This window comes from Orbicella franksi, chromosome 5 (assembly GCF_964199315.1).
Source record: "Orbicella franksi chromosome 5, jaOrbFran1.1, whole genome shotgun sequence".
In the NCBI taxonomy this organism is placed as follows: domain Eukaryota; kingdom Metazoa; phylum Cnidaria; class Anthozoa; order Scleractinia; family Merulinidae; genus Orbicella; species Orbicella franksi.
In genome coordinates this window covers 7,119,671-7,137,400 of record NC_138149.1, presented here as the reverse complement: position 1 = coordinate 7,137,400, position 17,730 = coordinate 7,119,671, and the positions used below count along the sequence as shown (strand labels likewise).

Below are 17,730 nucleotides of genomic sequence, written 5' to 3'. Positions count from 1 at the left end.
GCTAATTTCAACACAACCACCCTGACACTTTTCCAAGAAAATACACAGGCTTTTTCACTCGATCAACCACAGGCACTCTGTCAACACACAGCCTACTCACCCACCTTGCTTGTGTCTGGCTGGCTGGCTGCCAGCCCCTAAGACTGCAGGGCATTGCCGGCCAAGGCTGTCCTGCAAAGAAAATGAGCAGTTTTAACTGAGGAATGTGCCTCTCTCTGTGACCCACCCCACCCCCCTGGGGTTAGCTCCTGGCAGCCCCGCTTGGTATCAGCGGGTAGCCAGGTCCCAGGGCTATCTTCCCCCACCCTGCTTGACGGAAGCCCCCCTGGCTTTTCGAGCACTGCAAAGGCCTCCCTGCCGGCTATTGCCGGCAGGCAGGCGCGAAAGTTTTGCCCCAAATTTGACACGGTTTTCATAAATTCAGACATATATATATATATATATATATATATATATATATATATATATATATATAACTCTTCACAAACACCAGCCACACATAAACGATCTCCATGAACTCATATATACTATCACAAATGAAGACAAACTACACAATTTAGTAGCATACCTATATTTCCACTGCCTACAACAGTCTTCCTCAGGGTAAATGAGGAAGACTTTTGAATACGCTGTTTGTATTGAACACAAACACCAGATCACTTCAGATGTTAACATGATGAGCATAAAAGAACCTACACTTACACCAAATTTCACGCTTTTAGCCCAAAGTGCACAATTCATCTAATATTCTGCAGATAACCGCCTGACTTTTTCGATGCAATCGAAATTATTGATATTGCATGGTGAAGCTAAATTTTATTCCTTTTCTATAAGTTGTGTTCCTGAAAGTATGTTTAATTATCTTCAGTAGTTTGACAGTGATTTGCTTCGTTTGTTCATGAGATTGAAGTGCTCTGAAAATTCTGAAGCTTGTTTAAAGTGATTTTTCCTGTTTCTTCGTTCTTTTTCTGTTGTGCACAGATATGCAGCAGTTATCTAAAAGTGTCCATAATTTTCTCAAAGCGTTTGAGTCGTCATAACAACCTTGTTCAAGAAATAAAACAATTATACAGCAAAAATAGGTTGTTTTGTAATACGCAACTTGTATCTTCTCATTTAAGTTCTCGCTATTTTTTTAGCTGGTCTTATTCTAATTATAAAGCTTAAACACTCCACAAAACTTTTCCATGTATTCTAATTGGAGACAAATTTAATTTTAGAGAGTCAAGCAGAGTATTCACAGGACCCCGGCCATCCCGGCTAAACACAATGGACTTAGGTTTTAGAGGTAGGTAAAACAGTAAATCGTGTTATGCTTGGGCGTAAACCCTGCTTCGTTTGATTTCCAGGTTCTTCTCCGATATATTCTGGCAGCTCTAATGCAATGGAAGATGATAATCACTTCTTCATATCTTCATAAGTTGACAAACGAAAAAAAGGAATAATATTTTTGTTATGAAGTTTAAACGAACCGTTACTGCCAGACGGCGCATCGCCAAATATTTATTTTCCTTGTGTTTGTGTTTATCAGAGAAAACCGGGCAGAACCAAAAGATCGAGGTCGGCCGTTTACTTTCATCTTTTCACAGTACAAAAGCTATCCGAAAAGATTAACAACCGTGGCATTTGCCGAAGTCGGCGATCGCTTTTCTTCGAGATATCTCTACTCTCAAGCGGTCGTAAAGGGCCGAAACCTCGGGCAACTTTAGGTGAGCCTAAAAGATATTTCGCACAAATTCCAAGAACTCTTGTTCCCTTATATACTTGACTGAGACATATTGGAGGTCTTTCGCTTTAGTTCTACGGTCGCCATAAGGTGCTAAATATCGCCGCCGAATCGTTATTGAGCGTGACCCAAATTCTAGACATTTTCAGCGAGTTGTTTCTCAAAAGTGCGGCAGTTTATTTTCACAGAAAAACGTTTTTTGATAGTCTTTTACATTGTTATCAATATCCAGTTTGGGTAAAATTGGTATCTACGGGCAAATCGGAGTAATTGGTCTCCCAAAGTCCAATAAAAGTCACATCGCCCAGAATGCCGCGACACATCCGGGAGCTTTATTTGTGCGCCGGCGCTAAAATTCAAAATTGATTAGAGAAAAGTGGGCGTAATAACAAAGAATACCGCCAAAAAGCGGCCACCAGCGCGTACGTTCTTATGTTTTACGGGCATATTAATTCCTCTGGCCAAGTAGTAGCATGCGGAAGTTGTAGAGAAGAGATCAATAAATGATTTTAAACAAAAATTTGTTTTTTAAGGTCTCTACAAGTATTATCAAATTTGCTTTGAAAATAGACTATTTTGGGAACTGTCTGGTATAAAAGCTGTTCTTCAGGCGAAATATTCCGACGAACTGATCGGTTAAGTTAATGGGTAGCATATGGAAAAGTTAGTAGCGGATGTCAGGAAAGCTTCTGCCAATTTTCGCTGGTTTACGGCACCTACAAGTACTATCAAAATGCGGTTTTCTGAAAGCACTCCACGACCCTCTGCAAATTTCCCTTTCGGAGACCGTTCGGATAATGGTTGACTGATTTTGAAACTCCCGCGAGTAATAATAATATGCAAAACTCCGCCTCCCACAACAATAGCACGCAAAGAAAATTACAATAATGCCCTAACAGCGCATTACAAGCTCCATAAATACCCATAACAACGGGGTTTTGCTTGGGTCTGTACTTATAACTGAGGCCACGATCATAAACGTCATCAAACAATGATGCGTAAAAGCCGAGCTGGTGTCTCGCACGCTTTGACGTGTTACTCCAAAGAGGATTCTAACAACTGAATACTCGAAACTGGGCCTTTTAAATGTTTTGATCAATTAAAACGGATCCAATTTTGAATAATTATCTCACACAAACAATGGCCAACAATGCTCGCTCAGGCGTAAGACGCGCTGTGTGCCTTTGCTTTTTTGTTCGGTTCTGGATTTCCCCTTCATCTTACGAATAGAAAAAGGTCTGTGTTGTCTTTTAAGTCCTCGATCAACCACAGACTACGTAAACCGATCGAGTAAAAGACTACGTCTGATGAACTGCTTTGACCGGTCGAGTAAAAGAGGACAACGATAAAGTAGAAGAAAGTGTGTTAAGCACCGTTCTTTCCATTTGGGAACGCTTTGGAAGAAGAATTTTTTGTGGGAGAACTTTTGGCTCCCGCGCTAAAACCATTTCGAGTGTGACATGTCAACAAAAGAAGTGAGAATGTCGCTGCACACGAATTTGTTGACAAAAGTCTTTGTGAAGAGCGCAGGCTGCCTTTAAATTAGAGCGCTTTTGTTAACTTATTGCACCTCAGGATTTACTTCACACATCAGACCGTTTGATTGACAGCCGCCGATTCATTGACGAGAGCAGTCGGAATTCCGAAAGCTAATCTTTGTAATTATTATTCCACGCATTGAAAAACTGAGCACTGCAAGTATATGTCGCGAAAGACAATTGCATTCTGGGCGATGATCAGTCAGAAATATTTCCCGCCATATGTTGAGCGAGGACTACACTGTATCACTTTATTCCGACCTTCTGCGATTGTTATCCATTATTTACTGTAAGATCTGCTTAATTTGAACTGCAGGATAGAATATCTGAGCTGTGACATGCATCGTTATTGACCAATGTAAATATTTCAAACTCGCCAAATCCTTGGCATCAGTTAGGCTGAGTTTACCTGCGAAAATTCTATTTTTAACGGCAAGCTACATGCAAAAACAAACAGGATCCTGAGTTTGCGGGTCATTTTTGGAACTTCTGCAAACCCTTTGTTTACATCGATTTCTCGTTTTCGGAAGGCGTGAAGCGTTACAGATTCAAAGGTAAGACGACAGGAGTTCACAATGTCGATCTTTCTTAATAGTTTGTCCTTGGTTTTGAGAACATTAACTGTTCTTTTGGATCAGAAAAAATCGCCCAGCAGTGCGGTCGGCGGGTCAGATTTTCTTCAGTTATTAGCGTGCAAACGAGATGGTCGAGGAAAGTCGTCAGAGGGAGTGTCGATTTGGTGCAGCTGAATTTAAACAATGAGGAAATACAGGTCATGGCAAAACGTTCCTGCCATCCGGCTCACGAAAAGGTCATAAAGAACAGACGACTGGAATAAACATCCCAATACGTGTAATCGTTGCTAAATCTTTCTTGCGTTTAATGTTGCCGTTTGTATCGTAGCAGGTCAGTACACCGTGTTGTTTTCCGCTTTATGACCTTTCTGGTGTTCCATGGCCATGTTTACATTAGAAGATTGGAAAATTAGCGTTTCCTCGCAATTACTTTGCAGACTTTTTTTTGTATCCAACCATAAATGCAACTCTGCAACTGCAAGTTTATACACATAATACATTTTTTATTCCTTCTGATATTAAACCACCATGTTATGTCCCTGTTACGTGTGTTACACTGAAACCTTTACTTTCAACAAAACTTATTTAATTTTGCTCCTCACAATATTCACCACCCTTTCAATGCAACGAAATCACATCCAGGGTAGTACAGATAATTTCTTGCTAATATTGCTGCTGTTATCGACCCTCTATTTGACAATTAATGAAAAACGAAATTGAATTACATTTTGTACGCAATTGAGTTACTCTAAAGATTAATTGGACGTGACTCATGAAATAAAGCTTGCGATGGCAAATTTATGTTTACTCTGCCAAAATGTAGTTAAATCCTGATAACAGGGATGGTAACTCAAGAATATCTACAAAACAAGATGGTTCAACAAATACTCAACTTTTTTGAATTTCCTAAATAAAACGAAATGATGAAAAATAGATTGATAGAAAGGAAATTTGTTCAGGCAGTAGCGCTTTTCCTTTCTACCCCTTTCAAAGTGGAGGTGGAACTATGATGCCGGTAAGAGGTACTTGGACATTAAATAGTGGCAATGGTGAAGTCACTCCCCTCCCCCGTCTCTCCCCCACTCGCACCCTGCTTGCAAGGGGATGGAAGAAAAATCTGCTCTCTCAGACGACATTTCAATTTCAATTCATTTTTTGTGTGTAATAATTAATCAATTACATAAATTTGTTTTATATATATATATATATATATATATATATATATATATATATATATATATATATGTATATTTGACATTTATCCCGGTTGAGTGTGTGCCTTTTTACTCATTTGGTTTTCTGTGGATATTCTCAGGCAACTACCGAAATTTCTTTTTGCTTGTCACGAATCACAGGCATCATTTTTTGTCTGTGAATTCTTTCATCTGAATTATATCTGTTTCCAGTGCAATATCTTACTGCAACCAATTTTTATAAGAGATCTTTGAATCAGAAAAAAAATTATCTTAAGCCTCATAGCAGGTGGTCGTAAGTACATTGCATGCACAAGGTACAGTTGAACCCTGTTAATACGGTCACCAACGGGCCATGCATGAAAATTTGGCCGTAATAACAGGGTGGCCATATTAACGGAGTAGCATCAAACCTCATGAATCGCCTAAATTGAGTGATGTCTTAACAAATATATCACACATGATCACAACTGCACTTGCAAGCAACTGTTCTTCCATAAGCATCGGGAATGCAGATATAATTAAGATAGATACAAAACTAAAACTTGAATCGGTGGATAGAATTTTAATAATGAAAATATGAATACAACTGATTCGAGTGGCCGTATAAACGGGGTAAAATTATAATTAAAGTATTATACACGTTGGGATTTCAAAGTGTGGCCGTTGGTCGTATTAACGGGGTGGCCTCATTAACGGGTTTTTCTTATATATAAAATTGTATGGGCGTTTCGCCGGGACAAAAAAAAAAATGTGGCCGTAATAACGAGGTGACCGTAAGACGGGTTTGCACTGTAATAAAGAAAGGAAATGAACAAGACGGCATACTAACCTGCGAGGATACAAACGACAACAATGAACCCAAGACGCGAAAGATTTCCGCAGGCAATCCTGTCATTGCAACGATTATTGAGATGCTTATTCCAGTCGTCTGTCCTTTATGACTCTTTCGTCGGCCGGATAGCAGGAAAGTTTTGTCATAACCTAATTTCCTCATTGTTTACATTCAGCTGTACCAAATAGACACTATCCCTGACGTCTTTCCTCGACCATCTCGTTTGCACGCTAATACCTGAAGAAAATCTGACCCGCCACTCGCACTGCACTGCGCCTAACCCCAAAACATTTTTTTTCGCTAAAACGAATCCACTTGTTATTCGAAGCATTTGGGCGAAAAAAAATTTCAATTTGGTTGAGTCCTCGATTTTCTATGCCCTTTCAAAGTCGCGCTTAAAGTGTTGCGCGACCGCGTTTTAAGGCCGTCTTGGTCGGCGGTTGCTGATGACGTCAACCCAGGAACCAAACACAATGGCGCCTCAGTCAGCTCTCTCTATATTTGCTCGAGAAAATGGAAAACAAAACTAATCGTTCCAATATATTTTGGGACTAAAACGTCCAAGTTTTGTTTCAGAATCATTTCCTTTGCGTCACTGGAGTCAGAGTTAAGTTTCGATTAGGAAGACTCCGAAATAAACTTCGATCGAGCTAATAGACTGCTAATAGACTGCTTTGAGCTTTGGGAGCAATTTGCAATATTTCAAGCGACGGCGGGGAAGAATTCTTTGTGGACGGGCTGCTTGTATATTAGGAATGGAAAGCTAGATACGAAGTGGAGAAGCAGGCAAACGCAAAGCAGGAAAGAAACCTCGAGGACTGCTCTGGATGGTAATTTCGTCACCTAAACACGAGATTCCCACGCATGTTTATAGCCCGTTTGCATTTGTCCTTAGCGAGAATGTATTTTGTCAAAGTATGGTTGTTCTATGAAATCCAGTTTGTGTTTTACTTTCTGGAATGCTTCATGTTTATAAGAGCGCCGTAAGTGTTGCAGTTTTCGAGACTTGATGACCTCCAGAGCACTGGCTTCGATCGATTGAAAATCGTAGAATTGTTTGGACATGTATTTTTGAAGCTGCGGGAAGCAAGGTGGAAGGAAACACTTCATACAATTACCGATTTCACATTGTCCCACGTTTTAAGTCGTAACTCCAAATAACCAACGTAAATTTTTCTTAAAGTTTGCAGTGAAATTCGTCGGATAAGCGAAAAGGATTTGTTCGCTAAGTGGTCCGGGCAGATAATGTTGCGCGGCCATATTTTCGAGACTATTGCACAGAATGTTTGTCGCACTGCTGATTTCCAAACCTTCGAAAAACTCAGTGGGTCTAACAATTTTGTTATCATGTAATTCTAAAGGATTGTTGAGAAGACAGTTCCGAAGTGGCGTGACGCGCGAATAGCGCGCGCGCGCACGGAAACATTTTGAATTTAAGTTACGCGCACGTTAGTTGCGAGTACGAATTTAAGTTACGCGGATTTTTTATCCGGAGAGTTGAGGCAGTTTCCAGTGAGCAGTTGTTGTGCCTTTTAGGGAGTTATGTGCCGTTTAGAGTTTACCGTTTCACCGAGTTTGAAGTGTTTTGGTCGAGTACCTTTCCGTTTACCGCTCACGGACATTTTCTGGCGATCACGACGGGAGAAAGGTGTGAACTGGTGTTTACTTTGAGGTGTCGTTTCGTGTTTTGAGTTTTTGAGTTGTGCGGTTATGGCCTCCGATACCGATGATACCGATGTTACCGAATTTACCGAGGAAAACGCTGAATAAACAGGACTAAGTGGAGTCGAGAAAAAGAAGGAAACGGACATTCTGTTACTACAGATAAAGAAGCGAAAGCGTACCGAAAAAACAAAATTAAAGTAACGAAACTCCGACATGAGCTGGAAAGAGTTTGTCTTAAAGATTTTGAGTTACCGGTCATCGAAAGCGTGATTGAGCAGCTTTGGACAGCCCTGGAAAATGCACAGGAAACTTTGGAGGAAATGACTGCGTTCTATGTCAAGGTCGGAGATGAATCTGGAAAAAACGAAGCCATTGAAGAGTCGGAAACTATCGAAAAAGAAATACAGAGAGCGATTAAAGCTGGGCAAACTGTAATAAAAGCTCTCGCGCGCAAAACCGTAGATACAAGTCAGCCGATTAGCGTGAACATGACGGATAGCTACGACCTGCAGCCTGCCCAGCAGTATCAGCTGAACGAGAGCAACGGAAATCACATAACGGAAAGCCGAGTTTTGAAGCCGTTAAAGGTCCCTACGTTCAATGGTGACAAACAAAAGTTTGAAGATTTTCGGGCCTTCTTCACAAGTCTAGTAGACGAGTCTGCGGAGCCAGTGAATTTGAAAATGGCGAGACTACGACAATGCCTGACCGGGAATGCGTTGGAAGCCATCCGCGGTCTAGGAGTCTCAACTCCAGAATACGAAGAGGCCAAAGAAATATTAAAAACGAAATATGGTGGCGCGCACCGACTTCTGCGAGCCTACATGGATTAACTAGAACAGATACCATTAATCAAAAGTAAAGATATTCACGTTCTGGAGAAGTTTGCAGACTTTGTGCGAATCACAGTGGTAAAACTACAGGCGGAAGGAAAAGACGGAGAGCTAGGAGATGGAACTCTTCATAGTCTACTGGTAAAGAAGTTGCCTGATCGTCAGCTAGAGAATTACAGCCGCTGGTTAAGCGAAAGCGCAAGAGAAAAATCAGTCACAGCTTTCAGAGGCTTAAAGACGAGGTCAGATTCCGAGTTGAAGCGGCGGAAATGGCGAACGGGATTCAACCGAAGACTTTTGAGAACACTAGCCTGCCAAGAGCACCAAAGTACCCGGATCTTGGTAGATTGCGAAATTTCCATACTGCTGTAATTGGGAATGGAATAAGAAACATGCGGTCTCCCTGCTCTCTCTGTCAAAGTCTCGATCATGGTGTGTGGTTCTGCAAACATTTTTACGACAAAGGAGTGGATGACCGTCGACGGTTTGATGGTTTATATCTATTTATTTTGTTTTATTTTGTATATTTACTCTTGTACCAAGTTTATGATATTTATGTGTACCAATGTATTTGTTGTGCCTCTTTCCTGACTCTCACATTTTTAATTATTATAATTACGGTCACCCAGCTAGTTTAGCTTTTTAGTTATTTTGGGTGTCCCACTACTGTATGTACTGTACTGTTTATTTATTTATTTATAATTATAATCTTGTAAATTCTTTTTAGTTGTTTACAGTAGTAGAAAATAAACTGTTGTTGTTGTTGTTGAAAGAAAAGAAGCTATGTTTTCGCTGCCTAGCCACTGACCATAGGGGGAAAGAATGCAGAAAAGCCTGCATATGTGGAATAGATGGTTGCCCTCGAAATCATCACCGCCTTCTCCATGGACTTGAAAAGTTGTCAGAAACCGGACGGCTGACTACGGTTCCCCGTGTTGACGAAGAAAGACACCCAGTCGTTCCTTGGGAGGGGGTGCCCGTTGTGACCATGACCAGCTGTAATGCCGAAACGCCAACTGAATCATATTCGTTGCGAACTGTCCCTGTGTGGATGAAGGCTAATGGTAGAAAAGTGAAGATAAATATATGCTATCCTCGATGACGCATCAAACAAGACTTTCCTAAACGAAGAAGTTGCTGGGGTACTGGGAATGCAAGAAACTTTCCAGAAAGTTCAATTTCATGTTCTCAATGATACAGTAGAAAGCTTTCAGTCCATGCCTTTAAAGATTGAAATTGAAAGCGTCGATGGGCAGTTCTCAAAAGAAATCAGCGTGAAAACGTTCCCGCAGAAAGTCATAGGTAATTACAGAGTTGTGAATTGGACCGAACATCAGAATAAATGGCCTCACCTGACCCAGTGCATCTTTGCCAAGACCGCAAACAATGGACTTGTCGATCTTTTGGTTGGCATTGATAACGCTGAACTCCACAATTCTCATGTTGATCTCCAAGGGAAAAGGGGTGGACCCATCGCCCGCCTTGGACCACTTGGGTGGAGTTGCATTGGTGCGCCTGACGGTAACGAAGCTGCGAGAACGCGATCTCACGTCATTCGTGCATTGTTTACAAGAGAACCTGTATGGAACGACGGAAGAGCATCTTGTTGCGATGTCGATAACAGCCTTAAGAGATTCTGGGAAATCGAGAAGTCTGGCACAGAACGTACTCACAGACTCGTACTCGCGGAGGAAGAACGACTAGCCTTAAATAAGGTGAAAGATTCTCTCAAGTATGAAAAAGGAAGATATCGCGTAGCCGTTCCCTGGAAAGACGAGAAACCCGAGCTCCCTGACACTAAGCCGATGGCACTGTCCAGCCTCAGAAGCACCGAGAGAAACTTGAAGAAAGACGACCGTCTCGCCGAAGATTATAAAGCAACTATCCAGGCCTATGTTGAGAAGGGATATCTACGAAAGGTTCCTTTGGACGAGCAGCTGCCAAACAACGTATGGTATTTGCCACATTTTCCGGTCGTGAGGATGGATAAAACGACAACGAAAGTACGAATTGTGTTTGACTGTGCCGCTAAATGCAGTGGCATTTCCCTGAATGACATGATCTATGCTGGACCAAAACTACAGCAAGATCTTTTCTATGTGCTTGTCCGTTTCCGTCGAAACCCTGTTGGTATCGCTTGCGACATAAAGAAATGTACCTCCAGATAGAGATTGACGAGCAGGACCGTTCCCATTTCCGACTGTTGTGGAGAGACCTGGACCCCAGCCGAGAGCCGGACGTATACGAGTTCAACCGTGTAGTTTTCGGAAAGAATTCAGCCCCTATGGAGTCGCAGTTTGTAGCGCAGGAGAACGCTCGAAGAAACCAAGACCGTTATCCCCTTGCCGCTGAGACCGTCCTTAAGTCAACCTACATGGACGACTCTATTGACAGTGTTGAAAATGACGAAGAAGAAGTGGAGCTGTACCGTCAATTGAAAGCGCTGTGGGGAATTGCCAACATGCATGTCAGAAAGTGGATCTCCAACTCACCGAAAGTTATCGAAGCCATTCCGATAGAAGAACGCGCTACAGAGATCGTAATAAACAGCGGCCAAGATCCTGTAATAAAGACACTAGGAATCTCGTGGAACAGCACCGAGGACCTGTTTACCGTAACCGCCTCTCTGGTTTCGCCAGATTTCCAGACAACAAAGCGAAACGTCCTACGTAAAGTGGCAACGATATTTGATCCTCTGGGATTTGTATGCCCGTACGTTATTGTTGCAAAAATCCTGCTTCAGAAACTGTGGATTCGAGGCTACGATTGGGATGACGAAGTACAAGATGAAATAGCTAACAAAATCGGGGATTGGTTCGAGCAGTTGCAAAGTCTGAAAGCGGCGAAGATTCCCCGATGCCTACGAAGTCCAGAGCCTGTCAGGTCGAAGCGCATTGTGCCATTTGTTGACGCCTCTCAGCAAGCTTATTGTGCAGCTGTTTATATCCGGTGAAAATATCATACAGATGCCGTCACTAGTCGCCTTATTGCAGTCAAGAGCAAAGAAGCACCGTTGACTCCGATGACTCCGATGACAGTCCCTAGACATAGATAGATAAATAGATAATCTTTATTTATCCACGGTACAAAATTCGTCAGCTTTAAAAATACCTAATTCTAATATAATGAGAAATATTTAAATAAAAAGCTGCTTTCCACGAATGCCGTGCCTTACAGTTCTTCTTTGAGTAGTCATTTGAATTGCCCAAGGGACTCTGCTTCCCTTAAGTTACAAGGAAGACTGTTCCAGAGAATGGCGCCACTATAGCTGAAGCTATTTTTGTAATAGTCTGTGCGCGGTAATGGCACATTGAGTTTATTCTCAGAGTCCCTTAGGTCATATGCGATTTCTCGCCTTTCAAATTTAGAACTGAGATAGTTTGGAGCCAACCCGTGCAGAGACCTGTAAACCATCGTGGCTCTTTGAATTTGCTGCTGGCAAGCTAGATTTTTCCTCCCTAAGTCATAGTTTTCACGGCTACGTCATGGTTTGAGTAGGTCAAAACACGGGCTGCTCTATTTTGTAGCTTTTGTACCTTATTCCGTAAAGTTATCCTACAGTTTCCCCAAGCATTATTGCAATAGTCAAAGTGTGGCTGTATCAAAGCTTGGTATATTAGATGTAAGGTCGCCTGAGGGACAAGGTGCCTTATTCGTTTTATGGCCGCAATACCAGAAGCGACTTTCTTTGTTACTTTTCCGATATGGCCACTCCAATCGAGTCTGTCATTGATGGTCACTCCTAAGTGATTTTGCGGTAGTGACCTGGCTAACTTGAAAATCATTAATTGCAAATCTCGGGGACTCTGTGAGAGTACTTAGTCTCTGCCTAGATCCGATAAGCATGAATTCGGTTTTAGTCATATTTAGAGTGAGTTTGTTTGCTCTCAGCCAATTGTGAACATTTTCTAAATCTTGATCTAGGCGCAACTAAATATTGTCAGCATTATCACCTGCATATGTAAGGTGGGTGTCATCAGCGTACATCCTCTGAAACTCATGGGCGCGATTCTTGGCCTGCGCTCAGCACAGTCCTTGTTGACGGTACCGGAAGTACCAATGCAGAGCGTGACGTTTTATTTTGAAAGTACAAATGTCCTATGGTGAATTCGAGGGCGTGGCAAAGACTTCCAACCCTTTGTAGCGAACCGAATTGGTGAAATACAGATGTTAACCGAACCGTCACAGTGGCAGCATGCCTCTACTGAGGAGAATCCAGCGGATTTGTGTACAAGAGGTGCAACCCCTTCACAGACCACATTCACAGCTAACCACATTTTTATCTGATTCTTAAAGCTTTGCGCATATATAAATGAAGGTAGCATTTCTTGCTTTGCTCGAAAACGATTCTTCAGGTTTGCACTCAAGGAAACTGAAAAGCGGGATATACTTTAATTATTCTGGATATCACAAAAAGCGAAGCTAAAAATTGTTTTATTATACAGTGAATGAAAAAAAAAAAAAAAAAAATGAAGTCATGTTTTTGCTTCTTCACTGACGGAAAGCACAACAAAGCGCGCGTACGTGACATAATTACCCTTAGAAATCATGCACCACTGTCATTCATGACATGATTAACCGTGACCTTGAGTGACCTTGACATGATTATTGTATAATCATCAGCTAGATGACATCACAGGTGCTGATTTGTAAAATTCACTGTACGCTTTCGGCCAATCTGAAAAGATGTAGTGAGTTCAATGTGTAATAATTTGCTTTATCACATGCAGGGGCCTTGGTGGTGGCAGTTGCTTTGTTAGAGACTACATGTAGATGTATTAGCCTGGTGCTGGGTTGTGGAGGTAAGTACACTGTTTCTTTTAATGACCATTTTACTCATACAAGGGACATAAATGCTATAATTGTACGATCTTTATGCTAGTGTAGTTGTATCTCTGTATCTAGTAATGTCACTTACGAATTTCTGTGGAGAATCAACAAGCAACTTATATAATGAACATAATTTGATGATTGAGTCTGGACGAAGCCTCGAAGATAAAAAGACTTAACTTAACAACTATTGAGCACCCGCCACCTCAGATGAAAAAGATCTCTAGCTGCTTAGAAAAAGGAGAAAATTTCAGACGGAAGTAAACGTCAAGTGGGGTCCCGAGGGTATAACTTAAATCGCTAGATAGTTGCTTTGCTTAAATATCGCTCCATTTCAGGGAAAAAAGATGCAAATAACGAAATTCAGTAAAGATGACCATTTGAGGCACTATATTTGAGAACCTCGCATGCAAAAACAAGTCGCCCTTTTACTTTAAAAAACTCTAAACGTTTCTCTGCACTCTCTCGATAGGGAGTTTAAGTAACCACGACGGCGACGCCGAGGACAACGTGGATTAAATCATGATTTTGTGATTACCTACGAATCTCGCGATACTCTCAAGTATCACGATACTGAATATGGGACACAGCGATAAATTTGAAAGAGAAATTTGAAAACTTAGCCGTCGTGGTTCACGTTCTCCAGTCAACGCAGAATTTGAACATTACACGTTGTTGTTTTGCAAAGCACGGCACAGCCATTTTTCTTTTCATCAAAATGAAGTAAAAAGATATCAGTTTAGCACTTGTCATGCCTTATGAGGATAAAAACTTTGGTGGATTTTAGAATTGATTGCATCACGTGAAAACACTCTATAAGGGACAAGCACTGCGTGGGAAGGCGAAAGAACACCTCTAGGCTTGTCAACAAAAGGTCTTTCCGTCCACATGACCGCCCATTTTCCTGGCTTGAAGCCTTAGGGGTGAACGATCTAACAACATCTATACACGGCTACTGCAATTTGTTACTTTTCTACACTAAATGTTTCTTTTTTTTTTTTTTTTTAATTCTGTTGCCTTTTTTGCTTCACACTAAAGGGCACCATTTACTGTGGCGCATTTTTAGGATGAGTTTTTAGACATGCTCCAGCAAATGTTCTCATGGTTTTCAAATAGAGTTTGACAACTCTGTAATTACGACCTTTTACTAGTACGATTTGGCTTGGCTCCTTTGTACTGAAAAATGTTTTTGAAGGTCGATCCCTAGGCGTCTGCATGCTGTGGAAGGATCTATAGATTGTAAAATCCCGGCGAAATGATGAAATTCGCATGTTGGAATATTCTCCGCCTTTAGGCCTTAGTGAAACGCTCTACTTTTATGGCAAAATTATTTCACCATTTTCGTGGTTACATACCCCAGTCGTTAGGACTGGACTACTGAGATTGATGTCAAAGTCATCATTCGGTGGTAAATGTTATTTTTTAAACGCCGATCGTATATCAATTTCCTCTGCAACTTCCTACGGATTTATTATCAGTTATTATTCAAGCCAAGTACGTGATTTCAAAATCAAAGCTTTCATAAAATCGTGATTTTCACACGTATGTAATTGTTCTAGAAAATTTTCCGCTGGGAAGTTGTCTTTATTGTGGGCGCCACCTTTCTCACAACGCCCTAGTTTTTTCACGTAGCATAGGCAATAAAAGACGACGCGCAACTTCTTTTAGTCAGAGATTGTTAGTGAAGTTACACCGCTACCGTGCTACGATCAGAGGATCCAAGTTACCGCTATTTCAAGTGTATTTCGCTGTCTCTCTGCTACCTTTTGGTGCGAGTCGTCAACCAAAGTACGCAAGTTCTTATTGTTGTAGTTACTTGCTAAGTCGCGAATTATTAGTCTTTTCTTTGTCACGAAAAGGTTTCATTTAGTTTATCTAGGTTTTGTTGAAATCGCTTTCACAGCTCTACTATTGCTAAGGCTTATTGTCATATGATTACCAAATTGTGATTTTTTCACGCCATATTTAGCTATTTTGCGCGATAGCCGTTGATATCTTCGTTTGTGACAACAAGAGTTGTTATCGTCTCAGTTTTATTAGTTGCAAGTATCAATTGTCACGTCTATTTGTTTCACGCTGTGATCTTGTTAGTTTTATAATGATTTTTCTATCCTGTTAGATTTGAATTTTATGCCTTATCTAAGTAGGACGTATTCTTAACTATCGCTTTTCAGTTCGAACCTACTACATCTACTTGTACGACTACTACTCCTATTCGTATCTGCTACCACTATTTGCGATCTACTGGTGCTATTTCTTCAGTCGCTACCTATTGTGAACTAGATCTATGGACTTGATCTGTCATTAAATTAGTTGAATCTACCAAGTGAAGTTCGAATATCTCGCACCGCGCTACCCCTGTAGTTGTTTAAGATTTGAGTGAAGGCAACCTCTAGAATCTTTACCATTACAGTAAAATATTCCAAAACTATTAGTTTATCATCATCATCATCATCATGATCACCATCATCATCATCGTGCTTTTTTGATCATTTGGTTTTCTGTGGATATTCTAAGGCAACTACCGAAATTATTTTCTTTTTGCTTGTCACAGGCATCAAAATCATAGTGGCAAGCTTAATCGTATCGTTTATGCTTTTTTTGTCTGTGAATTCAGTTTGCATCTGAAATGTATCTGTTTCCAGTGTCTTACTGCAACCGAATTTTATAAGAGACATTTGAATCAGAATAAAATTATCTTAAGCTTTATAACCGAAGTGGTCGGAAGTACATTGCATGCACGAGGTACAGTGGAATCCCGTTAATACGGTCACCAACGGGCCATGCATGAAAATTTGGCCGTAATAACAGGGTGGCCACACTAATGGAGTAGCATCAAACCTCATGACTCGTCTAAATTGAGTGATGTCTTAACAGATATATCACACATGATCACAATTGCACTTGCAAGCAACTGCTCTTCAATAAGCATCAGGAATGCAGATACAATTAAGATAGATATAAAACTGAAACTTGAATCGGTGGATAAAATTTTAATAATGAAAATATGAATACAACTGATTCAAGTGGCCGTATGAACGGGGTAAAATTATAATTAAAGTACTATACACGTTGGGATTTCAAAATGTGGCCGAATGTGGTCGAATTAACGGGGTGGCCTCATTAACTGGGTTTTCTGATAAAACGAACATTGTATGGGCGTTTCGCCGGGACAAAAGAAAAAAAAAATGTGGCCGTATGAACGAGGTGACCGTAAGACGGGTTTTCTCTGTAATAAAGAATGGAAATGAACAAGACGGTGTACTAACGTGCAAGGATACAAACGACAAGAATGAACCCAAGACGCGAAAGATCTCAGCAGGCAATCCTGTCATTACAACGATTATTGAGATGTTTATTCCAGTCGTCTGTCCTTTATGACTCTTTCGTCGGCCGGATAGCAGGAAAGTTTTGTCATAACCTATATTATTTGCTCATTGTTTGCATTCAGCTGTACCAAATAGACACCACCCCTGACGTCTTTCCTCGACCATCTCGTTTGCACGCTAATAACTAAAGAAAATCTGATCCGCCACTCGCACTGCTGGCGAAATATTTTTGATCCAAAAGAACAGTTAATGTTTTCAAAAGCAATGAGAAACTATTAAGAAAGATCGACAATGTGAACTCCCGTTGACCTTTGATTTTGTGACGCGTGACGCCTTCTGAAAACAAGAAATGATGTAAAACAAAGGGTTTGCAGAAGTCCCAAAATTAAAATGATGAAGGGTAAAGCCGGCTGGAGCTTTATTTGACCCCTAAAAGATACCACTTAAAACGAAATAGCCTCTATTACCAGGCGCTGACCAATCCTGTTCAGGAAAGAAGTTTAAGGCCTATAAATGGGGGATTCACTCTCTTACCTTGATCTTCTTCAGGTTTATGGTGGTTGACTGTACTTAAACACCCACGTTAAGGACACCCGCGTGTAGCTATAGGGTAACCTCAATCAAAGAGCTCTTTAAACGAACTTCTAAATGCAGGGACTAAATAAAATCATGATTAGTGTGATCTACATTGTAAAATTTTGCCTCTAGCTTTCATAAACTTTGAGTAGTTGACTCTTCTTCCCTATGACATCCGTTTTGACACAGCAAGCGTGGGGAAGAAACATTTTCTTAAAGGATAATTCTTTAAAAAATTATTGGATTATTAGAGTTTTACAACCTCAAAGACACAAAACGTAATGGTAACAAAAGGGATGTTCTCTCAATCATAGACAGTTTACTGAAAGATGAAGCTAACCACATTTTTATCTGATTCTTAAAACTTTGCGAATTAATTTATATTGTATATAAATGAAGGTAGCATTTCTTGCTTTGCTCGAAAACGATTCTTCAGGTTTGCACTCAAGGAAACTGAAAAGCGGGATATACTTTAATTATTCTGGATATCACAAAAAGCGAAGCTAAAAATTGTTTTATTATACAGTGAATGAAAAAAAAAAAAAAAAAAATGAAGTCATGTTTTTGCTTCTTCACTGACGGAAAGCACAACAAAGCGCGCGTACGTGACATAATTACCCTTAGAAATCA

The 17,730-nt window shown here is 40.7% G+C and overlaps 2 protein-coding genes across 5 annotated transcripts in view; both read left to right on the top strand.

Moving 5' to 3' along the window:
- LOC145486598 (uncharacterized) overlaps positions 1–1,543 on the top strand; it is a 26,481-nt gene extending 24,938 nt beyond the window's left edge. Inside the window, exon 11 of the transcript XR_014049312.1 lies at positions 1,534–1,543. The gene's annotated coding sequence lies outside the window, so the exon portion shown is untranslated. The remainder of the gene's footprint in view (positions 1–1,533) is intronic.
- The window catches only part of LOC145486601 (caspase-3-like), an 86,510-nt gene that overhangs the window by 8,569 nt on the left and 60,211 nt on the right, over positions 1–17,730 (top strand). For all 4 annotated transcript variants that reach the window (XM_081465290.1, XM_081465294.1, XM_081465292.1 and 1 more), the window contains exons 4-5: positions 1,221–1,288; positions 13,096–13,167. In XM_081465290.1, coding sequence (XP_081321416.1) covers positions 1,270–1,288; positions 13,096–13,167 — 91 coding nt within the window. In that variant the 5' untranslated portion in view covers positions 1,221–1,269. The remainder of the gene's footprint in view (positions 1–1,220; positions 1,289–13,095; positions 13,168–17,730) is intronic.